At 37.9% G+C, this 16,006-nt stretch overlaps 2 protein-coding genes across 2 annotated transcripts; both read left to right on the top strand.

Annotated features, from left to right (window-relative positions):
* Positions 1-4,744: 4,744 nt before the first annotated feature.
* On the top strand, positions 4,745-7,020 carry LOC589835 (mitochondrial import inner membrane translocase subunit Tim10-B). The gene is made up of 2 exons (XM_789467.5): positions 4,745-5,147; positions 6,825-7,020. Exons 1-2 carry the CDS (start codon positions 5,077-5,079, stop codon positions 7,015-7,017), a joined length of 264 nt encoding a protein of 87 aa, XP_794560.1. The 5' UTR covers positions 4,745-5,076; the 3' UTR covers positions 7,018-7,020.
* Positions 7,021-13,933: 6,913 nt separating this feature from the next.
* LOC762494 (macrophage migration inhibitory factor) lies at positions 13,934-16,006 on the top strand. The gene is made up of 3 exons (XM_001198138.4): positions 13,934-14,118; positions 14,733-14,902; positions 15,494-16,006. The coding sequence occupies exons 1-3, from the start codon at positions 14,011-14,013 to the stop codon at positions 15,561-15,563; spliced, it is 348 nt and encodes a 115-aa protein (XP_001198138.3). The 5' UTR covers positions 13,934-14,010; the 3' UTR covers positions 15,564-16,006.

Genomic DNA, 16,006 nt, shown 5'->3' with positions numbered 1-16,006 from the left:
ATACAAATTTCAATCATATAACATGTCATTCACTTCTCTTCTCTGACTGTCAAGTATTAGGTATTCCTTTAATTTCCTCTTAAAATGATCATAGTTTCCTATTTCTTTTACATCATTGGGAAGGGAATTCCAATGTTTTATGGCATTGTAATAAAACGAATTTCCAATACTACCTACTCTTTCTGGTAAGTTAAAGTTGAATCGTCTATTACTTGTATTATAATCATGTACGTCAGTAACAAGATCGAAGTTGGATCGAATATAATGATTCGACCTAGTATGATATATTTTATGCACGTGATGCAATATACGAGTTGTTTTGGTCGACTTCAAGAAAACCAGCTTTAGAAAGTTCGCTGTAGCCAACATGAGTTCTTGGACCAGAACAGTTGATAAATCTCACCATTTTGTTCTGTATAATCTTCAACTTCTTTTGATCTGACTTGTTTATGTTACTATACCATGCAGGGTTAGCATAGTCAAATAAACATTGAATAAGAGCAAAACAGAGTGTACGTCTTGCTTTAGTACAACTTTGATATCTGTACAAAAATTTCAGACGAGAATTTGCTTTTTTTACAACTGATTCTACTAAAGATGAAAATGAAATTGCGCTAGCCAACTCAATGCCTAAATACTTCACAGACTCTTTTCTCTTGATTGCTTGATTATTGTGTGTCACTTTGAATTCAAATGACTTTTTAGAACTACTTTTAGAACAAAATAAAATGCTTTCTGTTTTTCCCAAGTGTAAAGAAAGCTTATTATCAGTCATCCAATCGACACACGTAGACAGCTGTTCACTGAGCTTTTCCTCAATATATTTAGGATCAGGATTTGAATAGAGTAGTACGCTGTCATCTGCGTACAATAATAGTTTGAAGTCTTTTCTACAAATACACATTATCATTTATATAACTTGAAAATAGACTCTTTGGGCCTAAAATGCTTCCCTGAGGAACACCGCATGTTATAGGCATTAGTTTGGAACGAACATCATGAATGGCCACTACTTGGTGCCGATTAGATAAGTAGGATCTAAACCAATCTAAACTTGCCTTATCAAAACCCATTAGTTGTAACTTCTTCAATAAGACGCAATGATTAACTGTATCAAAAGCTTTTTGCAGATCAAGGAGCACCATACCAACAAAGCGCCCTTGGGAAGTTTCTCTCCTCAAATAATCAGTCAAATGAATTAGACATGTTTCAGTTGAATAATCATGTCGAAAACCAGATTGAAATTCATAAATTATATCATTTTCTTTGAAGTATCTTTCAATTTGAACACAGACCGATTTTTCTAGAATCTTTGATGCTACGCTTAAAACACTAATAGGTCTATAGTTGCTAACATCAGTTTTATCTTTCTTTTAATAAAGTGGAGTCACTTTTGCTATTTTCATATCCTCTGGAAAAGTACTCGTCAAGATAGATAGGTTCATTAAGTAACTTAGAGGCTTAAATAAAACCTTCGCACCATCTTTTAGAAAATTAGCTGGAATCAAGTCTAACCCAGTACTTTTTGATACATTCAACTTACGTAACTCTTTGAAAACAAATTGTTCACTGATTGGTAATAACTCGAAGCTGTTTTCACGTACACCTTTTCTTTCGTAAAAGTCACGAATACAATCATTGTCTGCGCTGAAAAAGTCTTTGGAAGGGGGGAGTTTGTCTACTAATTTGGCAGCCACATTTGTGAAATGAGAATTGAATTCATCAGCGATGGCCATCTTATCATGACAAAATTCCCCATCAATTTTAATGACAGATTCTTGTTCTTTTCGCTTCTTATTTTTCAATCCTAAGCTTTTTAGATTCTGCCAAAGTTTTTTTCGAATCTTGTTTATTTTCTTCTATCTTGTTTTGTAAGTAATCGAGTTTAGCCTTTTTCACCTCTCTTTGGACCATATTTCTTAATACTCTGTATCTTTTATAGAGCTTCTCATCTTTTGCTCTTTTCCTCAATTTTTTGTATACTATATTTCTCTCTTGAATTTGGGAAAGAATATCTTTAGTCACCCAAGTTTCTGATCTTTGTTTTATTCTTATCCGTTTCAGTGGCGCTATCATATTCAAATTTGAGATAAAAACATGTTGAAATATTGACCATGCCTCATTTACATCTGTACAGTCAGTTATTCGTGACCAATCAACAACAGATAGTTGAAGATTGAAAGACTCTTCTGTATATTTTTTCATGGATCTGATATCATTAGTCCTGTGATGACCTATAGCCAGTCTAACATTTTTCCGTGTACAGAAAGTAAAATAATGGTCGCTAATACCTAGATCAATGACACCACTTTGACTTATTTTATTTTCTTTGGTACAACCAACATGATCCAATAGAGAAGAACATGTAAGTGTAACGCGTGTTGCCTCTTTAATGAGTTGACTAAACCCATGAAGACTCAACAAGTCAATATATTTTTTAGCCAGTGGCGATTTGCGAAGAAGACAAATATTCATGTCTCCTAAAAGAATTATTTCGTAATCTTTCTTTAATGTATCAAGAATATTGGACAATTTCTCGATAAACAAATTGTTTTTCGGAGGTCGATACAGAACGCCAACAACAATTGGTTTTGATCTTGGTATAAGCAAATTTATCCACAGGGATTCCGTATCTCCAGTACTTATAGTATCCATAATATTAAATGCAATATCATTTCTGATATAGAAACATACACCACCTCCAGAGCCAGAGGATCGATCATGGCGTATGATTTTATATCCGTCTATTTCAATTTCTTCATCATTTATGGAATTGTTTAACCATGTTTCAGTGAAAGCAATAATAGACAGCCTTTTTCTTTTAAAAAGAATTCTAAGTTCCGATATCTTGTTTAGAATAGACCTCACATTAAGGTGTAAAAAATGAAGACCTTTAATTTTAAACTTTTCTTCAAATTCTTGATAAAGAGAAGTGTTTTCATTTCTGAGGTTTGGCTGAATTATTCTTGCTATCGCTTGCTTTTCAGGTGTAACGCGCGTTACCTTAAAATAGTTTTCTTTTAGTCCATCCTCGTTTTGGCTTTCTTTCTCTAAACAATCGTCAGTAAATATTGAGTCACAAAAAGATGGCAGACAACATTTTTAAACAATTCCACTTCTCATCAGGGCATTCATAATATAACCTGCGGTACTCTGAAAAACTGATAGCTTGACAATTAGTGTGAAACCATTTTTTACAATAAGAACACAGAAGGCCGTGTTGATTACATTTGACTGGCTCCCCCCTTTCCCCAACAATTTCTTTCTAATTACTTCACTGAAGCCTAAATAGGGCGTTTTTCACTTGAGTGCCCATTCTTAAAATAAAGTGTCCTTTATCAATTTGATCCACCCCCCCTTCCAATCAAAATACATTCCACCACATTTGTTCATGCATGCCTAGAAAATGAATCAGTTTAAAAGTCATTCCATTCGTTCAGTCTTTAAAAGGATCATAGTTCATTTGCAATTATCGTCCATTCACTCAGTAAGTTGTCCTTTTAAAGGCCAACTCTGTTCCCCCCCCCCCCTCCAAAAAAAGAGAAGAAAAAAGGTTATTTCATAAAAACTGAAAAATCAGAGGAACAGAATGGTGAAAGTTTGAGAAAAATTGGACAATATATTTAAAAAGTATATATATATATATGAAAATCCTTTAAAATAATAAAAAAAATCTTAATACTATGATGGAATGTACACTTACTATTTTGTGAGTTAGATGCACTAAATGATTTTTGCTTTCTTGCATGTTTTTGAAAGAGCAGACCTATCTTATATGGGGAAGCATGTGAAAACATGTTACCCATTAAAATGTTTGGGATAGGTAGGAAGAAACTGTGTCTTTTAGCCCAAAAAGAAATTAAATAACTGATTGGCCATGGTAAATTAGTAATAGTAAATGGGCGGGGGGGGGGGGGGGGGGTAAGGTCAGTTTTTTTTTCAAAAAACCCTTTAGCACACACAATTTTTAATATTTTTTATACACTTAAAACAAATTTGAGGGGGGGGGGTAACCCTCAAAACCGAATATAACCTTATCTAATCGGGGCAGCGCCAGGAGCGTCACAACGTGACGGACATGTGCGCTATATAAGAAGCCACCATTATTATTATTATTATTATTATTATTATCAAATGTACTTCTATATATTTATCCTACAGCGAAGTGTCTCCCCCCCCCCCCCTCGTTCGCTTCACGTCTCAGTTCTCACAATATTAATAAATCAGGATGATTCATGGCAACGAGTCACGAGTCGACCGAATAGATAAAACTTCGCAATAGTTGAGATCCCGATAGCATATTTTTTTTTAGTGGTGTTTGTTTTACCTGACTGCTAAGAAAGCATAAATACTTGTTAGTAAGCAACCAGACGGCCGACGGCTTTAAGTCCTCTCCGAGGGACCTACTCGTTCGGACAAGAGGCCCTTACAGGTTACAGCCCTCTCCCGAAAATGTGCCCGTACGATATTTATATACGAGGGATGGAAAACAAATCTTAATTGATGAATTTTGGAATGGGGTGACTCAAAACTTTTTTAAACCGGTGCCTTGACTAAAACAAAAATTGAAAACGCTGATCTAGTCACTGGTGCCCCCCCCCCATGTCTGAGCCCACGCTACCCCACTGCACGTCTAGATAAATAACGTAGAAAACGTAGAGAAACAGAAACGGGCGAGGTTGGGGGGGGGGGGGTAGTGATGGTCGCCTACCAGAAAATTTTACTTTTATTGTTTGCCATATGTACTCTACCATATCTTATATTGGAATCTCACACACGTGTAATCTCGGAGTTTTACATGTTTTTGATCAGAAAGACGGATATATAAATCCATGAATCCAAAAATGAGCTTATTGATATAAGTCATCGATTCGTTAATTTATTTGCAACCCCAACGGTGTGAAAATCAACGGAAATCATCGGTGTTTCTGCAGCTGCAGTCTGCGTCTTTGCAACCTGAACAGAACACTCGTCTATTTACACGCCTCATCCTCGGCGTGGACAGAGACAGCGTAGGGGTCTATCCGACCACTCATATTCGACTAATGTGAATAATTGTACACTTTGACTTTCATCATGAATCAACAACAGCAGCTTCAGCTTTTGGCTGAATTGGAAGTAGAGATGATGGCAGATATGTACAACAGGTTAGTTTGGGCAGAGCCGCATTGACTTTCAAACAAGATTTGCAGACAAGAATCAGTTAAATTTTAGTTGGTCAAATATTTTTTTTAAAATTTACTGACCATGCATGACTTATAGTTTTTCCCCTCCTAAGTCTAATAGTAGTAAGAGTATGAAGACAGTATAATTAATACATAATATTTTTGAAGGTGTCCGATTGTACCCAAGAAAAACCCACTCCAGCAAAGCATAGAGAGCACTGCATGCTTGCTGTGACTGTGAGGCAGGTATTTATACACCCATACACAAATATACACACCACACAATTTCGCATAGACTGTACACAATCATGTCGATGCAGATAAGTGTAAGCAAAGTTTGACACTAGACTTACAATTATCCTTTTTAACATCAGGAAGTTAAAAAAAATGTATAATTTTACTGCTATTTAGGTGTCATCAGTTGTCACTAAAGTACCGATTTTGAGTGAAATCAGTTGAGTTTCGTACAGTGGTGTTTGAAATGTTGAGTATCAAAAGCACAGCTTTTACTACACAGCCTGGATATTGATGCTCCTATGTGTGGAAAAACCCAGGGGCTCGTTTCTCGAAACCAATGACAATTAAGACAGTCACTCATAACTTTATCCGCCAATGCAGCTATAGAGATGTCTCTGATCTTCCTAAACAGTTTCACAAAGAGCTTACTACTAGCTAGACATTTTGTGCAATTGATACTATTATTGGCACGCGAGAAGAGGAGCCAAGACATATACATAGCCTTAGTTACAATTCCACCAGATTAAAAAAAGTAATTTTACTTTTTAGGAATCTTGCAATTATTTAAATAGATTTAGATCTAAATTAGTCTAGGTATACAAAAAAAAGATTGAAAATAGTAGTTAGTAAACTTAGTACATGTACATCAAGGGAATAAGAGATGCAATATACTTCAAAATTTGTGTAGACTATACCATAGAATTACTTGTAAAGTATAATTGTGAGTATCTCATTTCAAGACTGGTGAATCAGTTTTGTTTTTGAGATGGGTACCCCCCGAATATTTTCATTTGATAGTTTTTAAAAATCCACCCTTAGGCCTATATCATTCTGAGTAAAAATACGATGTTATGATATTTTTGTCCAATGTTTTAAGCAAAACCACAATATAAAAATGAGGAAACTGCAACATTCCAATTGTTAAAAGTACATGTGTTTTTAATGTTTTTAAACTATTTGAAGCAGACAAAACCAAAAAACAAAACATTTGAAGATTAATATGGGTCTGAAAAACTATATGATGGCGCTGCCCATCGATTCAAAGGTGATGATAGAGCTTTGACAGGGTTATTTCAGTCAAAACTACTTAGACAGGATGTTTTCCTTGGATCTTGGCAAAGAGGGATTCATGAAAGACGTAGCCGACAAGTAGTTTTAGTCAAGAACTTAGAAGTAAGATTTATAACGGTTTCAAGAAACTGGCCCCAGGCCTTCATGTAGGCCTAGCTTATCAGAAAATTTTGAGAGGATCAAATCTGATATTTTGTTCAAATTTTTTGCCCCCCCCCCCCCCTGACTATTTGAGATCGAAATATATGTAGTATTAAAACTGGGAGACTTTATAGTGAATTAAAAAAAAAAAATCATAATTCTATTTTTTTATCATTAGTTCCTTTATTCCTTTTGCATTTTATCTGTCAGAATGACCGTTGCCTGTCAGAAGAAGTGTATAGCACCGACATACAAGGAAGGTGACCTTTCCAAAGGAGAAGCTGTCTGCCTGGATCGCTGTGTCGCTAAGTACCTGGAGGTTCACGAGAGCATCGGCAAAAAGTTAACCGAGAAGTCTGCTCAGGACGAGGCCACGATGAAACAAATGCAAGGACAGAGTTAGTGATGGCCTCTAGTCAGCCAGTGTTAAAGATGAGAGAGAAAGTGCGTAAGTTCTAGGTGCGGACATCTGGCAGTCTATCATCTCCGTGGCAAGATGGGCATGGGGGACGTTGACATCAGTGCTCGGGGCAGTTTATCTACCAGTTTGGAGGATGCATTGCTGATATGTGGGGAGTTAAAGAAGAGAGGAAGATGACTGAGGCATGAAACTCCAACCCAGACTGACTTTGATAATTATATGCTTTGCAGAGCTATCTCTGCAGCAGGACTATTATTCATTAGTTTGTTATACTTCATTTACAGATTACTATTTAATGAATGTTTAATTGCAATGTTCATGCGATGTTCATCTTATGAAAACAAACCTTGAACGAAATGAATAAGGTGTCTACCTGTCACTTCCTGTTCATTTGGTAGGATGTTAGTAAAATAATATACAAATATGGACTGCTTTAAGGGGCACAGTTGAAACTATACCCCAAGGTAATCACGACACTGTACTGTATCTTTCATTGCCTTTTTGGATTATCAAAAAGGCAATGAAATAAAGTTTCTGTTAAAAATGTATTTGAATTTTACCATATACCCGGTCAATATTTTCTGTTATACTACCCAGCAGTCTGTACTGAATTTCATACCTGCAGTTTTGACCAATCAGAGGCCTAGAATCTGTACATGTGGTGGATAAAAGACACTATATCATGTTCCAATGTTGTCCAGAAATTGAACTTCATAGGCTGGCGTATTATAATTGTAGTTTGGCAACAAGTAGTGTATGCAGACGGGATTCCAAGTACTGTAGTTCATTTATCAATAAAAGGTAAGCGGACATTTTTTTTTTTTTGGAGTCCCAAAAAAAATCACAACGACTAAGCCAGCTGAAAAGTCGCTCATGGGGGGGGGGGGGGGGGGGGGGTACCCGGGCCCGGGCCCCCCCCCCCTGGATCCGCCACTGCTATTCAGTACAATACAGTGATCAGTGATTACACTCCAATAATCTGCACTTTTCTTACATTTTCAATAGTTTTACACTCCATGTATCTTAATGTTAACATTAGTTTTTTAATTCAATGACAAAATTTGATAGATTCGTAATCATAAATTGATATTAACAGGGAGTATTAATAGATATTGAATATCTGTGTCATTGTAATTGATGTTTGAAGAAAAAAAACTTTTTATTAGAGGTTAAATCATCATTATTGTTGTAATAACTGTGTTTTGAGAAGGAAATATATGAAACTACATAACATTATCAAGAAGTTTAATTTTTGTTATAGTCATGTCATGTTTAGCTTTGATAATGAAACTGCTTTCAAAAGGAGTAATTCTAAATTATTGTCCACCACATAGGTGAGAGAAGTTTAGATTCTGGCCAATTTAATTTGTAATAATCTCCACCACCACGAGCTCCCCCTAGTACTACAGTAGCTGCAAGCCGAAAATGATGTAATCCCGAAATGTCTACACCCGGCTCAGCTGGGCATATCATCGATGCGGACGGATTCGTGGATCACGCCATCTTCGGCAGGTACATGTATGTGATGGGAGAGATCGCGAAATATAATAACACCGTCCAGATTCTGGACTAGGGTGAGAAGAAGAGACAGTGAGAGAGATAGAGAGTGTGTGTGTGTGTGTGTGTGTGTGTGTGAAAGAGAGAATGAGAGAGAGTGTGTGTGTGTGTGTGTGTGTGTGTGTGTGTGTGTGTGAAAGAGAGAGAGAATAAAAATACCACTACAAACAATTATTTTATTTAAATCAAGTTGAATAACATGCCGGTAAAGAGTTACTATTATACAAGTCCATAGCCCTAAATTTTTGAAAGGAGCCACATCGTGTCACCATGCCTATATTAAATGATAAATTACATATCAAATCTTGCTAAGTTCACTCCAAAAATATTTTCCTTTTAATAGACGCAGAAAAACAAGAGAAACAGAGCAAAACAAATTTGAGTAAAATCGATTAACTAATAAGGAAGTCGTGAGTTTTCTTTTAAGTTTGACAAACTATGGAACTTAGAAAATCACTACACAAATTGCCAAATTGGTTTTATCAATTCGTCATTGGCTCACTATCATCAATTGCTTTATATATTTATTCCATCAATTTCCCTTTTTATCCCCACAAACTTGATTTCCTCATACCCAGGTTATATGATTTGTATCATATTGCGCGCATGACATTTCACAAAATTTATCATCCATAATCATTGGTTTTTGTATAAATAGTTAATCAAAATTCATATTTTTCATGATTTTATCCCCCCCCCCCCTTGTCTGAATTCAGTTTCCCATTCCCGCGCGAATCGCGGAAGCTTAGACGTTTCATTTAACTATTAGAGAAAGAAGACAATTTGTGGTACTGTTCTTGACTCTTAATCCTAGTCTGAAGTATCTCCCTTTCGCGCGAAGCGCGTAAGCTTCGACTTTTCCTTAAATTATTATAGAAAGAAGCCCGCCCCCTACACTCAGTGTTATTTAGGGTACGCATATGCGTGTTCCTCCTTTTGAAAACACCCCCTAAGTCCGGTATGTAAAGTCAATTGTGTATGTACGAGCCGGACTTTGGTGCGTGAAAGTACCCCTTTACCGGACATTTTGGTGGTAACCCGACACATGCTCCGCCGACGATTGCTCCGCCGACATTTACTCCGCAAAACGCGACAATTGCTCCGCGACATTTGCTCCGCGACATTTGCTCCGACGTCAAATGCTCCGCCGACAGTTGCTCCGCCGACAGTTGCTCCGCCGACAGTTGCTCCGCCGACAATTGCTCCGCCGACAGATGCTCCGCCGACAATTGCTCCGCCGACAATTGCTCCGCCGTCAATTGCTCCGCAAAACGCGACAATTGCTCCGCCGACATTTGCTCCGCCGACATTTGCTCCGCCGACATTTGCTCCGCCGACAATTGCTCCGCCGACAATTGCTCCGCCTGAAGCGACAATTGCTCCGCCGACATTTGCTCCGCCGACATTTGCTCCACCGACATTTGCTCCGCCGACAATTGCTCCGCCGACAATTGCTCCGCCTGAAGCGACAATTGCTCCGCCGACATTTGCTCCGACGACATTTGCTCCGCCCAAAAAGTGTCCCATAAACTACAAATGCTACTAGTACTACGACAAATGCTTCGCCGACAATATTTTCTTTACACCTATTTTTTTCGTTTCTTTTTTTCTTCTTCATTTTCTGAATGCATTTCTTGAAATAATGTAGATGAAATGAAATGAATGAATGTTGATGAAGTGGGAGGAAAAAGGAGTTACCTAAAAGTCATTTCGAATATACTGAAATAACTTTCCATCTATCACTGTACGTCCCATATAATGTATACTAAACACTCATTACATGTCGTGGGAAGTTTTTTTTTTAAAGTAGAGCAGCAAGCCACATTCCCCAATACGCGCATACCTCCTAGTTAATTTCAAGTAGCTCATCAATATGTAATACCTGAAATTACCTCGATCAATGCATCTTACTAGGTAAAGCATTATGTAATAGGTCATCATGGAAGTTTAGAAAATAAGTAAGGGGGATTTACCAAGTGTTGATCTTTTTAAGAGTTTTATAAAGAAACAAAAAGATATTGAATATTTCTCAGCGAAAAAAAGGAACAAGCTCGTTTCGCATTTTAAGAAATGGCGATTTGACTTATGATACTCATGTTGATTTAACTTTTATTCCTGTGCCCCCTCACTCCCCTTTATGCACTGGAGTTCAAACTATGATTTATATGTGTACAGTGTATTTTTTTTTACTATAATGTTTTTTTTTTATAACTTTCTTGTCCTTTCATTATTGTTAGTTGTTCTTATACATATTGGTTTTTTTGTTTGTCTAATTATTACCAATGACTTGTAAATATGTAATTTTTATATGATTGAAAATTTAATAAACACACAAATATAAAAAAAAAGTTTAGAAAATAAGGGCACTTATATACGTAAGGAAGAGAACCCATTCAGACGGGAAAATGAGATGGCAGCCTTTCTGCTTATTCACATTTATACAAATCATTTTGTTGCAGTTTGATGTTAGTTCTTCATGATAAGCCAATTGCTCTTCTTCCGGTGGCTTCGTGAGTCCCTTAAATTATTTAGTGAAAACAAAGTACTCGAATGAAACGGAGTGTTTTGCACACTAACATATATATATTAAAGCTACATACACTTAACTAAAGGAAAGAAACCTTTAGAAAATGGACTGGATATTATTGAAAATATTATTCTAAACAAGAATGTACTACATGATTGTATTACTTTACGTTTCAATTTCACGAGAGAAATAGAACTCGAGAGGGGGAGCAGAGAAGAAGTGATGGAAATGAAAGAAGACTAATAGCATGAGAGGAAAGAAAAGAGCAAAGAAGACAAGAAAACGGTGTAAACAGGAAAAGGAGGAGCATGGGAGAGAGAGAAAGAGAGAGAGAGAGAGAGAGATAGCCTTGAGCTTTGGATCAGCTAATGAGTAATACATGAAACAGATTTGAGCGGAGTAATTATCTTTCGCCGGAGAACTTGCGTAAGGAGCTATAATTTTATTTTTTATTTTTTTAAATCAAACATTATGGGGAATAGCAAAAAACGGTTGTCTTTTTTGCTCTTTTCTTTCCTCTCATGTTATTAGTTTTCTTTCATTGAGGTAATTTCAGGTCTTACATATTGATGAGCTGTTTGAAATTAACTAGGAGGTATGCGCGTATTGGGGAATGTGGCTTGCTGCTCTACTTTAAAAAAAAAAAAAACTTCCCATGACATGTAATGAGTGTTTAGTGTACATTATGTGGGACGTACAGTGATAGATGGAAAGTTATTTCAGTATATTCGAAATGACTTTTAGGCAACTGCTTTTTCCTCCCACATTATCAACATTCATTCATTTCATTTCATTTACATAATGTCATGAAATGCATTCAAAAAATGAAGAAAAAAAGAAAGAAACAAAAACAACCCGTGAAAAAAAAATATTGTCGGCGAAGCATTTGTCGTAGTACTAGTAGCATTTGTATTTAATGGGACACTTTTTGGGCGGAGCAAATGTCACCGGAGCAAGTGTCGCTTCATGCGGAGCAAATGTCGTCGGAGCAATTGTCGGCGGAGCAAATGTCACCGGAGCAATTGTCGCTTCAGGCGGAGCAATTGTCGGCGGAGCAATTGTCGACGGAGCAATTGTCGGCGGAGCAATTGTCGGCGGAGCAAATGTCGTCGGAGCAATCGTCGGCGGAGCATATGTCACCGGAGCAATTGTCACTTCAGGCGGAGCAATTGTCGGCGGAGCAATTGACGGCGGAGCAAATGTCGGCGGAGCAAATGTCGGCGGAGCAAATGTCGGCGGAGCAAGTGTCGCTTCAGGCGGAGCAAATGTCGGCGGAGCAAATGTCGGCGGAGCAATTGTCGCGTTTTGCGGAGCAATTGACGGCGGAGCAATTGTCGGCGGAGCAATTGTCGGAGGAGCAATTGTCGGCGGAGCATCTGTCGGCGGAGCAATTGTCGGCGGAGCAACTGTCGGCGGAGCAACTGTCGGCGGAGCACCTGTCGGCGGAGCATTTGACGTCGGAGCAAATGTCGCGGAGCAAATGTCGCGGAGCAATTGTCGCGTTTTGCGGAGTAAATGTCGGCGGAGCAATCGTCGGCGGAGCATGTGTCATGGAACCATTTTGGTAACACACATGCGGTCTTTCCGACCCCGAAGTGGGGGGGGGGGGGGGGGGGGGGGGGGGAGAAAACGATCCGTTGTTCCGTTCTTAACTCTTAATCCTTGTCTGAATTTAGTTTCTCCCATCACGCGCGAAGCGCGGAAGCTTTGACGTTTCCTTAAATTATTAGAGAAAGAAGACGATTCGTGGTATCGTTCTCGACTCTAATTAATCCTTGACTGAATTCAGTTTCCCCGAAAAAATAACTTTTGTCTTCTGATTTCTTTTGAATTCAGTTTCCCCTCAGTCCCCTCCCCTCTCAGGCTCTTAGGCCTACCTCCCCATCTCCTCTATTTTATCCCCCGATTCTTTGTTTCCTTTTTCTCTTTTTCTTTCTTTTCTTTCTTTTTTTTTTCTTTCCTCTTCTCCCTCTTTTCTATTTTCTCTTATAATTTGCTCTTTTTCCTTTCTTTTTCTTTCTTTTCTTTCTTTCTTTTCTTCCCCTTTCCCTGTATTTTTTTCCCTCCCCCTTTTCTCATTTTCCTCGACGGCATTGCAGTTTACCGACAATATCCTGACAGGTGGGGGGGGGGGGGGTGTGTCGCACCCCTATCCCCCCCCCCCCCTTGGAGACGCCCCTGTCCTTACTTCCGTACAAATTCTGATGAAGATCGTCGTCGTCGATAATTTGACCTGGCGCTTCCCTTCAGCCTTGCGGTGATTGGATGTAATGACAAACTAGCCATATCGCACAGCAAATTTGCTGAGGTTAATTGTCTCTAGAATTTCCGTCCATGGTGTTCGAAATGTTACCATAACGATAGAGAGATTTTTTTTATCCACATAATTATGTATGTGTCATATGTGAGTGGTTCGGACAATTGACAGAAGTCCCACTTTAAAAAAATAAATAAATAATAATGATGACAAAATAAAGACCGTTAGTGGTAAAATTGCTGTTCAAGGGTTGTAGGTGCACAATTTCCATTCAATATTGTTTAAATATTGCCTTCAGAGGTTTAGATGGCAATACTTCAACCTAAATTCGCAAAAAAGCAGAAATATATGCCCTAGCTGTTCAATGTTGAAGTGCATTCGCAATATATCCAGGCTGGATCGATATGATAATTTACCTAATATATCAATTAGTAGGCGGTTTCCCGGCAAAATTTGTATCATCACGTAATAGTCAAAACATATTCTTTCACATGATTGGTAACAATTAAAGAGCTTCCATTTCATTTTTTGAGAGGGGGGCGTTTCCAAAACTTGTCTTTTCGCACTTCATACTTAACATCTACCTACGCTACGGTGATCGCTGAGTTTGGAAACATCTGAAAGTTCGACCAAAATGCCAGCCCTCGAGATATTCACTAATGTTAAAGAAGATAGCATTCCAGCTGACTTCTTTCCAAATCTGTCCTCTGTATTTCAGAAAGCAATTGGAAAACCTGAAAAGGTAATAATCGCCTTGTTAAAGGTCATTCGGGATGTGTTCGGTCCCATGTGCCGCACTCGGTGTGTGTTAAACTATAATTGCAATCGTGATGTGACGCTTGATCGCGCTCGGTACGGTAGTGGGCTCTCATGGACAATTCGATACAGCTATTGTCAATCCCCAGGATTAGACTTCAATTTTATTACCAACAGGCTTTGGCGCTTGTTCAGTAAGGTATCCAAAATTTGGATACCTTACTGAACAAGCGCCCAGGCGGCAACCAATGCTTTTCATTTTCACCCATTCCCTGTAGACCCCAAAAGTAAGGTCATTTTCTTACATTTCCTTCACCGCAGGCGAAGACTTTGTTAGACTAGATTTTAACCTCACGAAAATGATCAAGCAATTTCCTAGCGAGTATAGATCTAGTGCAGTAGTGAGTGACTCTATTGTAGGACTAGGAGTATTAGGACTTCTAGATCACTAACGAGTCTTTATTTTTACTCTGAGTTTGCTTTTTGAACAGAAAAATACCCATGGCAAAACTTGCAATTTAGATGTTGTGACATTACATTTACAATATTTGACACATGCACTTTATAGCATTTATTGTTTGTGTTTTCCTCATATTGCAGTTTATCTGTATTCGTCTGGTGCCCAACCAAATGATGAGCTTTGCAGGGTCTACAGAACCTTGTGCCGTTGCGAATGTGAGAAGTATAGGGAATCTAGGACTTGAAGAAAACAAGGTCATCACCCAGATTATTACTGCAGAAATGACCAAGATTGGTGTAAAAGCTGACCGGTAAGCTCAATTTTATAAGTTGAAAAAATATATACATGAAGTCACTGATTTTTAGCTTCAGGTGAGCATTACAATTTTTTTTATTTAACAGGGTAATGTTGTCATGTCTCAAGGGTTCCAGTCTAGGGGGGATGTAAGAATTATAATATTTATTAGAATGTGATGGAATTTTAAAAAGAAATATATATCTAAAGCTTGGTTCATTATTTACATTTCCAATACATTTTTTTTCTAAAAGTGGAGATCTGTCCACAGATTGTTGCTGTAAAAACTCCTACTAATAGTGGAGACTGGAGACTTGAGAGTTTTTGTTAACATGAATGTTATAATTTATCTTCTTTTTTTCTTTACTCCCCTTTCTCTACCTCTCTTTCTCTTTCCCTCTCTGTCCTTGATTTGTCTTTGTTTCCCTTCTTTGTTTCACTCTCTTTCTCTCTCGCTTTCTTCTCTCTCTATTTCTTCTCTCTCTCTCTCTCTCTCTCTATTTCTTCTCTCTCTCTCTATTTCCCTCTCTCTTTTCCCTCATTCTTTCACTTTCTCCCTCACACTATTCTCTCTTCTTTTTTTGTATCGTTCTTTCTTACTCTACAGGATGTATGTGATTTTCAGAGACCTTGCGAGACAGGATGTAGGGTGGAACAATACTACATTTGCTTCATAATTTGAGGTTGATTTAATTTCATATTTTGATTAGGGAGGATTATGAGTCTTCAGTATTACTATTCAATTTATTAGTGTAATTGTGATAGCAAAGACTTTTCAGAAACCAACTCAAATTTTGATTACCCTCCTGTAGGCAGTTGAAAGATCAGACGGACAGATGAATAAGAGTTCATTGCAGACAGTTTTCATGAAAAAGAGGCCATCTTGAAAGTGTTTTATTCCAGTATTCCTCCGCCAAAGACTTTTCCTTCCTGTTTAATAGGCACCAGTCATTGCGATGGAATGGATTCATATCCCACCGCTGCATGCCACCATGTTGAATGATGAAATGAACTGATAAATAAGAGCTCATTGCAAACAATTCTTATGAACAGGGCTCAAATTAATTTTTTGTCCACGGGGGCTCTTCCCCCCAAAAAGAGCCCCCGTGAGCCTTCTCAC

The sequence above is a fragment of the Strongylocentrotus purpuratus genome, unplaced genomic scaffold, assembly GCF_000002235.5.
Source record: "Strongylocentrotus purpuratus isolate Spur 01 unplaced genomic scaffold, Spur_5.0 spur5_scaffold_2, whole genome shotgun sequence".
Lineage (NCBI taxonomy): Eukaryota > Metazoa > Echinodermata > Echinoidea > Camarodonta > Strongylocentrotidae > Strongylocentrotus > Strongylocentrotus purpuratus.
The sequence above is the reverse complement of the archived record's forward strand: the minus strand, read 5'-3'. Positions and strand labels throughout refer to the sequence as shown.